At 41.0% G+C, this 14,170-nt stretch overlaps 2 protein-coding genes across 3 annotated transcripts in view; both read right to left on the reverse strand.

Moving 5' to 3' along the window:
- The window catches only part of LOC134084493 (complement C3-like), a 30,327-nt gene extending 27,745 nt beyond the window's left edge, over window positions 1-2,582 (reverse strand). For both annotated transcript variants that reach the window (XM_062539880.1, XM_062539879.1), the window contains exons 1-2: window positions 2,455-2,582; window positions 233-428 (exon numbers count right to left, since the gene is read on the reverse strand). In XM_062539880.1, coding sequence (XP_062395864.1) covers window positions 233-428; window positions 2,455-2,531 — 273 coding nt within the window. In that variant the 5' untranslated portion in view covers window positions 2,532-2,582. The remainder of the gene's footprint in view (window positions 1-232; window positions 429-2,454) is intronic.
- Window positions 2,583-4,715: 2,133 nt separating this feature from the next.
- LOC134077168 (uncharacterized) lies at window positions 4,716-11,418 on the reverse strand. The gene is made up of 8 exons (XM_062532599.1): window positions 11,342-11,418; window positions 7,499-7,689; window positions 6,951-7,289; window positions 6,417-6,755; window positions 5,950-6,030; window positions 5,684-5,767; window positions 5,165-5,291; window positions 4,716-4,913 (listed from the first exon to the last, which is right to left on the reverse strand). The coding sequence occupies exons 1-8, from the start codon at window positions 11,416-11,418 to the stop codon at window positions 4,769-4,771; spliced, it is 1,383 nt and encodes a 460-aa protein (XP_062388583.1). The 3' UTR covers window positions 4,716-4,768.
- Between the last annotated feature and the right edge of the window lie 2,752 nt (window positions 11,419-14,170).

The following is a 14,170-nucleotide window of genomic DNA, read 5'->3' on the forward strand; positions in this document are numbered from 1 at the left end:
TCGCTATGCTTTGAATAGGTTTTTACCGCAGGTTTGAGCTAACTCAAAGGCACGATAATGTCCTGCTTAGCTGTGAACCTATCTTTAGCAAGTTACTCACTTAACTTACTAGGAGAAGATGAGGGAAGCAAGAGAGGATAGGAGAGAGGAGAATATGAGAGAATAGAAGGAAGACAGGATAGAAGAGAGGAAAAGAGAGGATTGAGGATGGAGATGATTTCTGATGCCACACCGTGATGTCTGCCAGCAACATGTACCGGTTGGCTTCGTTAAGAGTGACAGTCGTGCTGGTCAACTCCACGTTCTTCTTCGGGTAATTCATCACCGTGATCTTCACACTCTGGTCTCCTCCAGCGTAGTCCTGGGCCTCCACAAACACCTTCTCAGGGGTACCCACCCTCAGGATGCTAGGAGCTGATAACACGTAGCTGGTGGTGGTAGGAGTCAAAGATTGCTTTAGTGTTCCCGAAGGTCTGAAGACACTGCTACATCACAATTCACAGTAAAAGCAGGACAGCCCATAATTTTTAAACTAGCATTTTCCCAACCACGTTCATTATTTGTTTTTTAAAAAATATGTGTATATCTCCCTACTCACTAGAATGCGAACTACAGATGGTATATCTCATCATGGTTACCATAGTGGCTCTTGCTATTTTCACATCATCATTTCTTAATGGCTTCATTTTACTTTTATACAGAAGTCAATGGATTCAGGCATTTCAGCCTAAATTGTGCGGCCATTTTACGAAATTGTTGAGCATTTTAACTAGATTGTGTGCACAATTTAGTATATAATGAGCTTGTTCTACTACACAGTCCTCAATTTGCATTTTCTCTAACACTGCAGTAGTGATCTTTATCTTCTAACTGCAACATTCTTGGTCCAGAAATGAAATATCCTGTAATGTATTCTTTCTACCTATGCACTTAACACAGGTGATGTCACTAATTATCAAATCTATGAGGATTTGGTGGTTTGTTGGATCGGATATTTTAATAATTTGCCTTCTTTTCTGAACAGTGGATGTTTGCGTCTGTCAACAGATAAGCAGGAACACCATCTTCATCAACCACCAATTCCAAAAATGTTCCATTGAAAAGCACAGTAATTTTACTATATATGCAGTTTTGAAAAGCCACACGGCTCCCAGCCATTTGTGGGAAACAAATATGTATGGTTCAGATGCAAAATCTAAATCCATTAGGCCACTTTTTTTTTTAAATAAGCTTTTTCAAAATCAGGCTCCTACAGGTTTTTACCTACAAATCAATATTTCAGACCAGGAAGAGAGTGGTATTTAGTGAGTTTTTAAGATACATTATTTGATTAAACGTGCACTATGTGTGGAGAGCAATCACTCACCATTGTTACCTCATTAGTGATGGATGTGGCTTTTAGAGGTTTTTGCATCTGAATATGTTGACCACTTTGGAAAATGGACTTTTGAGACTTTAAGTAAATGATTCAATCTGATATCAGTCTTTGTTGTTCACAAACATAGCCCCTCTAGTTTCAGTACGAAAGCTACAGCTGCTGTAACACACTGCTTCCGGTATTTCACAATACTATTGAGTTATCCCCCGGGGTGAAAATGATCCTGCCAACTCATGTTGAAACAACACTCCACTTGTGTTATGTTGAACACTTGTTTGTGTTACAAGGTATGTTTTGTGAGAATCTTTTCAAAATGTATTTCTTTTTATCTCTATGTTGCCATAGACATACATTCTGAGAGTTCAGGCCTCTCTCTCTCCATGTATGTGTGTGTTTGTGTGTGTGTGTGTGTCTCTGTGTCTGTGTGTCTGTGCATGTGTATGTGTGAGGGTAGAGAGTCCTTAATATTCAGGACGCATCTTAGCTCCAGTCCCAAAGACCACACTTGAGTGTGTTTAAGTAGTGAGAACACAAGTACTGAACTCTGGAGAAGAGGTCTGATCGTCTCTGTTTGGGCAACTGTTTGTGTTACGTAAGGTCTTTGACCTGCACATTTCAGCTGTGCAATAAGAACATGTGACCACATGCATTTGTGTGTTATGTAAAGTAATTGCCCAAACTGCAATGTGGGAATGTATTTCTACCTGGACCAGGTCACACAGAAAACACACTGTGTGTGTCTGTGTGTGTGTGTGTGTGTGTGTGTGTGTGTGTGTGAGAGAGAGAGAGAGAGAGAGAGAGAGAGAGAGATAGATACTTGGTGCTTTGGTAATTGGATAATTAACCAAGGCATGAATTGCATACGTATCCAGACATACTGTACATACACACAGACACTACAAATTCCTAGACATAAACATTTTAGACAGCCATGAATGTGTTTAAGAGAGCGTAAAAATGCATACATTATCTCTCACACACATACGCAGTCATGCATATAATGTGTGTACAGTATGTGTGTGTGAGAGAGAGGGAGAGCGCATGTATTATTACAAATACAAGAAAAGGTTACTCACAGTGGGTCACATGTTGAGAGAGCGGGGAGAGAGAGAGCCACGGCGGCCACACACACCACCACCAGGTCCACACGCATCTTGTACCGCCTGTCTGATCCTGGGTCTGTGCAGTAAAGTGTCTGAACTCAACCCCCAAATTGCCTTATATCCACACCAGCCCCTCCCTCACACACACACACACACACACACACACACACACACACACACACACACACACAAACCTCTCCTCTCCCTCCTTTTTCACTCCCCCATCCCGTCAGAGCGATTGGGCAATCTGGGCCTGTACTGTGCAGTCTATGGGGGTGGGGGTGGAGATGGGGGAGATAGATGACAGCAGCTCTCCAGGCATTTTAGGAGACTAGGATCAATTAATCTTTGTACCTGCACGATCTAGTTTATGGGGTTATCTTTCTTATTTACCTCCCACCCCCTCGATAGATAGAGAGAGAGAGTGAGAAGAGAGAAAGAGAGATTGTAGGGGGGAGGATAAAGAAAGAGAGGAGAGAGTACATGGGATGAACAGAGAGAGAAAACACAAGTACTGCACTCTGAAGACAATCTTCAAATCTAGGCTTAATTTACCTATTTTTTAAAATAGTTCCTTTAAAGGTATACTATGCAGGATTGGCGATTTCATCGTTCGTTCGTTTTCGCTCGTTTTATGCTTGCATATTTCTCTGCAGAGCTTCCCCTACAGCTTTAGCGTGTATATTTTACAAAAGTCCTCAATCGGTCAGTCTGCCGTGCGTTTTCATGAGACTTTAAATTACACTTCCTGGAGTAGAGCATGGGTGCGTGCCCGAGGTCTCCTGAAGTTGCAAGCGTGGTTCTACCGCTACAGACCACTAGGGCGGCCGAAAAAACACTGTTCGACCGGTAATGACTCATTTAATCATATATAACAGTATGGAACGAATTGATTAACTGAAAAACGTTGCATAGCATACCTTTAAGTTTAATTTTGTTTTCACTCCACCCCAAACAGATATTGTATCTGTTTGTTTTGTAATATGTCAGCTTTGGCAACACTGCTTATTTGAGTCATGCCAATAAAGCTCCATTGAATTGAATTGAATTGAATTGAATTGAATTGAATTGAATTGAATTGAATTGAATTGAATTGAATTGAATTGAATTGAATTGAGAAAGAGAGAGAGAGGGGGGGGGGCGGGGCGGTCAAGACAGACAGGGAGCTGTGGAAGTGATCTAAAAAACGGTACGGGCTCTATGTTGCCTTCGGCATATGTTGAGTTTAAACTTGTGAAGGTGTGTGTGTGTGTGTGTTTGACATTTTTGTAATGTTTCTGTTTGATTTAGTGTGTGTTTGGTTTGTGTGAGTGAGTGAGTAAGAGAGAGAGAGAGAGAGAGAGAGAGAGAGAGAGAGAGAAAGAGGGAAAGACAGGCGTGAGTTGTGGAGAGAGACAGATAGAGAGAGTTAGAGTTTGACACAATGGTTTTGACACAATCAAACTTTGTTCTGTTCACTTGCGTGTGTGTGTATGTGTGTATGTGTGTGTGTGTGTGTGTGTGTGTGTGTGTGTGTGTGTGTGTTCTATTGACATGTTTGCAATGTTTCTGTTTGATTTAGGGATGTGTGTGTGTGTGTGTGTGTGTGTGTGTGTGTGTGTGTGTGACTATTTACAAGGAATCCATTGTGGGAAGTCCCAGAGTGCAGCAACCACAATGACAGTAAATCACATGACTAATACATAGTTTAAAAAATAATAATAATAAAAAAAACATTATTACTGTAGAATTGTATTGTGCTTAAAGTTAGCCATCAAGTTGGTTTATTGTCTGTTTCTGAAGTTTATAGGTAGGAAGTAGAACCATTTCAAGCAGGAAGTCATTAGGGACCACCTGATCCATGTGATTGGTCGGGCTGGACCAATGAATTCAAAGTCTATGGGTGCCTATCATTTGGTGTCTTATACACCCTCCCTTCCTTCCTCGATCCTTGTCCTCACTGATCTAGATCTAGATATCCAGTGTTAGTTATAGATCAGTGGGAATGCCCCTTGAGGATCGAGCATCGAGGATCGAGGAGAGTGTTGGAGAGCCACCCTATGCCTGTCACCATGCTAGTGATGGAAATGCCTCTCCAGACTCAGTCTGGCTTTACACGGCTATGATTATGCTGGTCTAAACAAACAAATAAATAATAGCCAGATTGACCTTAAATAAATTACACAACTCATTAGTATGTGGGCCATTGCATCTTTATTAAACAAGCAGCAAAAAACATTTTTAGTTTTCTAGTAAGTACCATGATAGCAGTATCATTTAGACTAAAATAAATGGAAACCATGGATGTTTACATTTGTTTGCATCCAAATGTACTGATGTCACTGGTGAGGATCATGATTGCATCATAAGCATCTTGGTACTCTGGAGTCTGTCCTTCCTCTTCTGTTGGCCAGTACTCCATCCAGGTGCTAGTGCTTAGGAGGTACTTGTTTCTGTGGAAAAACAGTAACACACACACACACAAAAACAGAGGGAGGGAGAGAGAGAGAGAGAGAGAGAGAGAGAGAAAGAGAGAGAGAGTGAGGGAATATGCAAATGCATCTCCTTTTGTCACTGGCTATTGATGTATGACTATTACTTTTGTTTTTGGCCCTTGTGTTTGCTGTGATGGCTTTTGCTTTTATTCCGCACATGCCCTACTGATTTGTAAATGTAATGTTCAGCATAGGTAACATTCACTCACCTCCCATCGTAGTCCTCCCTGGGGCCCATAACCAGGTAGGCCTTCCCCACCTCCAAAGCCATCTTATCTCTGCAGGTGGGATAACCAGCGAACTGACGCATAGCTCCTTCATGGACCTTGTCAGCACCTGACAGAGACCGAGGCAACAGTTGATGGAGAGATAGTGAGGATGCTATAGGAATATCCAAGTTTGGTGGGGACTTTATGGAATACAATCAGAATAGTCAATTAGTCCAATTTGACCACAAATAAACCGAGAGGATTGAGAGATTATAGTAGAAGAATGATCTAGAAGGGAGTAAAAGAAAGGAAGTGTATAGAAAGTTCATTGTAAGTGCATGTTAGGCATGTTGAGTTGTTAGATGTATCTTCAAGCTGCTCTGCTAACACTTGGAAGTTCCACCATCAGGATCTACAAATGAAAATAGTCTGGATTGCTGTGTGTGTGTACAGACTGCAGGGCCAGTTGACGTTCCTTGGAGAGACGACAAAGAGAACGTAGAAGACAATGAAGTATACCTTCCACGATCACATGGTCGATCCTCATGTGGTAGAGGTCTGCGTGGTGGGTCAGGCTCATCTTGTCCACTGTGACTTGGTAAACTGTGGAGAACACAGTGATGTCTCACCAGAACATCAGGAAACACACACACACACACGCCCGCGCGCACACACACACACACACACACACACACACACACACACACACACACACACACACACACACACACACACACACACACACACACACACGCAATCAAGCATCATCACAGATTAATATTTACCATAGTTTGTGTCTTTGTGGCAGATCCTATTTGACCTTTCCTCTATATCTATCTGTCCAGTTTTCAGAGTGCTGCAGACCTCTGTAATCACAAGTACACACATAAGCTATCTCCCACACTAACACACACACACACACACACACACACACACACGCACACACACACACACACACACACACACACACACACACACACACACACACACACACACACACACACACACACACACACACACACACACACACACACACACACACATACAGTATGCACACAAAAACACACATACAGCCTACATACACATGTTATGAGCATCAACTTTCTACCATATTAAGGGAGAAATGGAAATCAAGTTAATGACCAATATGATACAATGTCTGATTTATTTTTTGTAAATAGTTAAGGCCTGTTACATTAAAATACATAATGTGAAGGGATATGTCTTGATTTTTTTTTTTTTTTTTTTTTACCTTTTTTAACATTTAGCTTTACTTCAGCGTACACGTCATATTTTCCAAATCCTGTTTTAACTCCACACCAGTACTGTCCAGAATCCTCTGCAGTCAGCCCAGTGATGGTTACAGTGAAGACTCCAGCAGTGGTGTCATCATGCAGAGAGAATCTTCCATTGATTGCTCTGGTTTGACCTGCTTCAGTCTTGATTGGCATGTCTTTACTCCCCCAGACACACGCCCCACTGCAAAGGTACTTGGAGTATTGTTCAAATCTTCTGTCATAGGGGCATTCAATCACTGCTGATTTAGCAACATATCCAGTCTTACTGATCACAGACTCCACTGGATGAACACCTACACACACACACACACACACACACACACACACACACACACACACACACACACACACACACACACACATTTTGAACATCAACTTTCTAACATATTATGGGAGAAATGGAAATCAAGTAATGACTCATATGATATAATGTCTGATTTTTTTGTAAATAGTAAGTTTGCATTACAGAGATATGTCTTGATTTGTACCTTTTTTAACATTTAACTTTACTTCAGCGTACACGTCATATCTTCCAAATCCTGTTTTAACTCCACACCAGTACTGTCCTGAATCCTCTGCAGTCAGTCCAGTGATGGTCACAGTGAAGACTCCAGCAGTGGGGTCATCATGCAGAGAAAATCTTCCATTGATTGCTCTGGTCTGACCTGCTTCAGTGCTGACAGGAATATCTTTACTCCCCCAGATACACCTTCCTCTGCAGAGGTACTTGGAGTATTGTTCAAATCTTCTGTCATAGGGGCATTCAATCACTGCTGATTTACCAACATATCCAGTCATACTCATCACAGACTCAACTGGATGAACACCTACACACACATACACACAGACATACACATGTACACACATGTACACAAATGTACACACACACACACACACACACACACACACACACACACACACACACACACACACACACACACACCAACTTTAACATATTAAGGCAGAAACAGAAATCAAGTAATGACTCAGATGATACAATGTCCGATTTTGACAAATCTGGGAGGTGAGCACTAACCACTGATGGTTGTCTTCCTGATGTGATCAGACTGGGAGGTGTCAGATGCTGGAGGTGAAAAGGAAGGTGGTGATGAGACAGTTTGGTCTTCAGTGGTGATATTCACATTCAGGTCTCCTCCAGTGAAGTCCTTAGCCTCCACCTTCTCAGGGTTACCCACCATCAGGAGGTTAGGAGCAGTGATCACATAGCTGAGGGGTCAGAGTTGAAAGGTCAAAGGTTAACCAGAGAGGCAACAATACAAGGGGCATTATAACAATGGGTGCCTTTTCCAGCAAACCTGTCAATTCATCCACAGCATTAAAGACACAATCACCCTTCAAAAAAGGCATTTACACTGTATATATTATATTATATTATTATTATATTCACATTTCAATATAATACAATTATGATAAAATGGCTCTAATTATCCAATTAAGTTATTACATTAAGTTAATACAAATGCTTTCATTTAGATATGTAATTTGTAGTGCTGTCAAAAATATCACGTTATTAACGCGTTAACGCAAAACAATTTTAACAGCGTTATTTTTTTTATTGCGAGATTAACGCTCTTCCTGACCTGTGACAAGTTTTTTCATAAACTGCTGTGGCCACGTTAGAAAAACTACAGGATCCGGCTGTAAACCAGGAGCAAAACAGTAAACGTGCCCCACAATGCCATTATGTCCAGCTGTAGACGTTCTAAAATGGGCTGCTAACAAACTAATAAATGGAAAGTTTAGTTTTAAAACATTGCCAGGGTCAGTTGATAAGAGCAAAGTTAGCTGCATGTACTGTCGATGTGAACTTAGTTACCATCGTAGCACGACTAGTTATTATTAGCCGCATTGAGAATTTGCACGAAACTTAGAAGACTAAGGTAGAGCAGGCGTTGGCACTCTACTCGGCGTTGGGGCAGACACAGTTGCGCTAACGGGAGATTAGCCTACTGGATCGGTAATGAGAACAATCTCGAGGTAACGTTAATGTGAGTGTATGTGTGTGTCTGTGTGCGACATCCCTCTGGCTCTTCTCTCCCCTTCCTACAGCTTCCTGAATCTGTCTTGTGCCTGCGTGTGTGTGTGTGTGTGTGTGTGTGTGTGTGTGCGCGCGCACGCGTTCATGTACATTCGGTGTGTGTGTGTGTGTGAGTGAGTGTGTGTGCATTCGTGCACATTCGGTGTGTGTGTGTGAGATAGAGAGAGAGAGAGAGAGAGAGAGAGAGAGAGAGAGAGAGAGAGAGAGAGAGAGAAGAACTATGTTTGAATTAGGCTTGAAGTAGGCTAGCCTGACTCTCGCCAGGCGAGGAGTCTTGTGCTGACATTGATTCTGCTATTTCAACTGTTTTGTCAAATCTATCGAGTATTCATTCTTTAAAAGATTAACAGAGAATAGTTTTGAAGACATTTATTGGTCGCAAGGATGCTTTTACTCTTCTTCCGACCGGGTTTGGCAAGAGCTTGAAGAAGCCTAGCACATCATTCAAGATAACAGGCAAGTGGTTTATCAAATCACATGCAACGATATTTTACAAGGACCCGCCTTCATAAATACATCTCCTATCGAGAAGTCCCAGATCCTTGTGTGAAGCAGACAGCGAACTACAGGATCTGGCGAAAGTCAGGTTAGAAGTAGGCTACAACAATTCAGAGCTTTTTTTTTATGTTATTGCTGTAGGCTATCTGAACTTCTAGGAGGAGAGATGTTTGTTTCTTGCTCAGCGGTAATGCCAGCATTGTGTCATCTGTCCCAATAGCCAACTTATTGACAGTATTACTACAGACATGAATGGCTGTAACACTATACTGTGGTTTGCAATAAAAAAAAAAGTAAAAAAACCTTTGCACAAAGCAAGCCTGCCCACTTTACTTTGATATGAGTATTAAAATGATAAATCAAGGGACATTTTGAACAGATAAAAATGTGCGATTAATATGCGATTAATCGAGAGTTAACTAGGACATTCATGAGAATAATCCCGATTATTTTTTTTAATCGATTGACAGCACTAGTAATTTGCTTAGAAATTATAGTGTTAGAACTGTAATGAGGCCCCGGCAGTGGCGCAACTGGCTGGGGCACCTGCACCGTACGCTGGCGACCGGGGTTCGATTCCCGCCCCGTGGTCCTTTCCAGATCCCACCCCGACTCTCTCTCCCACTCACTTCCTGTCATTCTCTCTACTGTCCTGTCCAAATAAAGGCATAAAAAGCCCAAAAATAAATCTTTAAAAAAAAAAAAGAACTGTAATGAAAAACAGGTATTCTTGTCTAATTTAATTCAAAGCATGACTAACCCCCTCCAAGTAAAATCAAACATTTTCTTGGATGCTCTAGTAGTCAGACATTATTTGAACATTTTCCTTGTGATTTAATGTCAAGTAACAGTATGTTATTTACAGACAAAACAAGTTAATGTGATGGAGTGGTCATCACTGACCATCCAGACCCACATCAAGATGTAGGGTCTGGAAACTCACCATTGCATGGCTCAATCGGAGGGGTGGGATAAACTGTTGTCTTTAAAATTCCCTCTCCACGCAATTAGATAGTGCTAAACAAATTATGTTCTTGTTTTCAAGTAGCAGGATGCTTGACATTCGCAATTTCTGGTCACACGGAAGTCGTCATTATGTTAAGCCCGCCTACCAACTCTATATGCGATATGATTGGCCCGAGAGAAGTTACCTCACAGCAGCTTGCAAGGCAACAGAGAGTTGTTAGAATACCCTTACAGCAAATTAGATTTGCTGCCGCTACTAGGGGTGTCTAAATTTTTAGGCTAGTAAGGGATGCAACAAATAATAAAACATTTACCAAAAAACAATGATTTTATTCTGAAGTAGAAAAGCACTCAGAGTGCGCAATCCTCCGCCAAGCGAACAAATAACTGCCTCCTGCATCCAGACAGTGATATGAATCGCTCCCTGAAAATTTCACCGGAAAAGGTTTTTGAAAAACTACAGTCTCAGACCCTCTCACATCTAAAGACAATTCATTGAGTTTCTAGTCACAGTCTACTGTAGTCACAGGCCAGTCTCAGATTAGGATTTTGCAAAGACTGTGGGTCACTATTTACAAGACTGCTACTAGATTCATTCAAATTATTTCCATAATGAGAGGGTCTGAGACTGCAGTCTTTTTTTCCAAATCTTTGTAAAGTTTATCAGGGTAAGGAAGGCATTACTTTCAACCTCCTTTGTACATTACTTGTCCTTCCATGCCATTTTATTTAACCTTGTGATATGTTGTATAGACCATGACTGATTTTATTATTATAGCATTACTATGAGAAGATGAGGTTTATCTTATTTCTGTTTTCCTAAACTGAACCACTCTCTTTGATTCAACTGATTTAATAGAACTTTTGAAAAAGTTTTGAACACATGAACAGACATTTCAGGAATAGGCCTTCTAGTAAATACGTAAATACTCGGTAACTATCACAACTGTATTTCGAAATTGATATTTCAGCTAATTTCTTTTTTTTTTTAAGTCTTGGACTATACCCTTGGACTATACCAAAGATCGTATAGTTACTAAGATGAATCATAAAGGGGTTTTTCAATGGAATGAAATGGCACAACTTCCGCCTCCTAAAGGGGCGTGATCGGTGACGAAATAATCGGTTTAGAAAGGTGTAGAATTATTTCTTCCATATAAATACCTCCGTTTGCCTCCTAAATGGGAGTGGCAGTTGCGTCACAATGAAACCAGAATTTACCCTCATATGAATCGTCTCGCTTTATAAACCGTCTCTGACTATACTGTGGCACCCCTGGGCATGTGTCATGGCACCCCAGAGTGCCCCAGCGATCACTTTGAAAAAAACCCTGGTGTACATAATCAGGCTACTCACAGTGGGTCACATGTTGAGAGAGCGGGGAGAGAGAGAGCCACAGCAGCCACAAACACCACCACCAGGTCCACACGCATCTTCTACCGCCTGTCTGTCTGATCCTGGGTCTGTACAGTAAAGTGTCTGAGCTCTCTCCAAATGTGCTGATTTATCCGTTTCAACAAACCTCCCACCACCCCCACCACACACACTTACACACACCCACACACAAACACACACACACACACACACACACACACACACACACACACACACACACACACACACACACACACACACACACACACACACACACACACACACACACAAAAGCACTTAAACTTCCTGTTCCTATGGTTGGGAAATATTTGCATTATTGTGTGTGTGTGTGTGTGTGTGTCTGAGTGTTTCTGTCTTTCTTAGTGTCTCAAGGAAATTAGTTCAAATTACGCTAAAGCATGTTGAGATCACACTCTAAGGACAAGTATATACACACCCATGACAACTTTTGGTAACACTTTATTTTAATGTGTCGCTGTTACAGTGTACCTACCTAATTAGGTACAGTGGTACAACCTGTGTAACAACATGTACTATCAGTATCATTGTACTTACATTATGTATCTGCGGGTACCTACATATAGTTGTTACATTGTAATACTGAGTGCTTTACAAAACTTTGCCAATTTGCCAACATTTTTCATCAGAGGCAAAGAGGCTGACCTGAGACCTGCTGGATGGGGTAAATCTGGTCATGATAGATTTAATATACAAACCATTCTCAGCTCCAGTCAAGGCCTCATTGTCCTCAGTGTGCATGTAACAGCTGCACTGCTACACCTTTGTTACTCTTTGATACAGTGGAATAAACCTGTTAAGTGTACCAGTTAATTACTTGCACGCACATATGACATGTATGTTGTGCCTTTGATGTCTTGGAACATGTCTGCCATTACCCTACGTAGCACATGTATCAACTGTGTTGGTACATACGTATTACTCTTTGATACAGTGGTATACAGTAAACCCATTAAAATTAAGTGTACCAGTATACCAGTACCAGTACAGTTATGTACTTACATGTACATATTGCATGTATGTTGTCATTGGTCTGTTTATGCCTACCTGTATAGCACATTTCAAGACTTGAGAATGAGGACATACATGTAGTATGGATGTATGTACTTATCTGGTACACTTTATATTAATGTCAATGTCAATTTATTTGTATAGCACTTTAAAAAACAACCACAGTTGACATAGGGTACATAAGACAACAGAGGCTAGACGGAGCGGCGTAGTCACCAGCGTGCCCACCAAGCGTGACACCAAGACAAACAAACAAATTTAAAAAATAACAAATCGCTACATAAAGATAATGCCGTACGGAGCGGCGTACTAGCCAGCGTACCCAGGGATGGGCACAAATACATCAAAATGTATTTCCAAATAAAATACCAAATACCCACCTTTAAAATGTATCAAAATAAGATACAAAATACAGCAGCCAAAAAATGTATCAAAATAAAATACTGTATTTTTGTATTTTCAAAATACTACAAAATACTTCTTTCTAAAAGCCTTTACTATAGGCTTTTAGAAACTATACTATAAAACAGAAAAAAGAAAGGAAAATTGCAAACTCAAGTGTGCTGTCCTTGTGTGAGCTAGTGGTGTATCCTTAGTTGATGCCTTTAAGCACAACTAACTTCTCAAACAGTGTTGCATTCAGACGACACCTATTGGGCCTGATGATGGTATTGAAATTGTGTTGTGAGTGCAATATGCCTAAAGTGGCATCACAGGGGCTTGACTATGAGAAGGTGCCACAGACAGAGACAGAGATTTGGTGCTACTGTAACCTGCATTGTGTTGAACCACTGCGGTTCAGCCCTGCACACGCCCAGACAGCAGCACTTCGGATCAGGAGTCGAGCATGCTAACAATCCAGCTAAAAGCCCAGGCTACTATAGCTTTCATACCAGCAGCATTTTTGAGGCGTCGGGGAGTGAGGTTAACCAACGTTCTACACGTACTACAGCTAAGCAAGCTGGCATCCGTTACACCACACTATATTGGTGCACAGTCATGTTGGAATAGCTGTGCTTAGCCCCTTAGTTCCAGTGAAAGGATGTCTGAATTCTCTGAAAACAGTCTAACAGTCAGTTCCTTCCCTGTTCCAACATGACTGTGCACCAGTGCACAATGCAAGGTCCGTAAAGACAGAGTTTGGTGTGGATGAACTTGACTGGCCTGCATAGTGCAGTACATCACCCCAATAGAACACCTTTGGTCTGAACTAAAGCGGAGACTGAGAGCCAGTCTCCTCGTCCAACATCAGTGTGTGACCTCACAAATGTGGTTCTTGAAGAATGGTAAAAAAATCCCATAAACTCTCCTAAACCTTCCCAGAGGAGTTGAAGCTGTTATAGCTGCAAAGAGTGGACTGACATCATATTAAACCCAATGGATTAAGAATAGAATGGGAGGTCACTTAAGTTCATGTGAGTCAAGGCAAGTGACCCAATACTTTTGGCAATATAGTGTATATTGATAGTTAGATAGATGTCATCACATCGTCTTACAGAAAGTATTTGACAGTATTTTGAAAATACAAAAATACACAACGCTGAAGTATTTTTATACAAAATACAAAGGCATTTTCATCATCTCAATAAAATACAAATTACAAACTAGTATTTTGTATTTGAAATACGTATTTCAAATACATGTATTAGAAATATTGCCCATCCCTGAGCGTACCCATGGCACAAGACATACAAAGACAGACATCAAACAAAAAATCAACAAATAATAAAAACAACACAGACAAACACTCAAAAGACAAAG

Source organism: Sardina pilchardus, chromosome 1, assembly GCF_963854185.1.
Source record: "Sardina pilchardus chromosome 1, fSarPil1.1, whole genome shotgun sequence".
Lineage (NCBI taxonomy): Eukaryota > Metazoa > Chordata > Actinopteri > Clupeiformes > Clupeidae > Sardina > Sardina pilchardus.

Coding starts and splice junctions, on each gene's coding strand:
- LOC134077168 (XM_062532599.1), bottom strand. CDS start 11,418: ATGCGTGTGGACCTGGTGGTGGTGTTTGTGGCTGCTGTGGCTCTCTCT. Junction 7,690..11,341: donor CTCTCAACATGTGACCCACT/GTGAGTAGCCTG, acceptor CTGACCCCTCAG/CTATGTGATCACTGCTCCTA. Junction 5,768..5,949: donor CCACAAAGACACAAACTATG/GTAAATATTAAT, acceptor TGTTCTCCACAG/TTTACCAAGTCACAGTGGAC.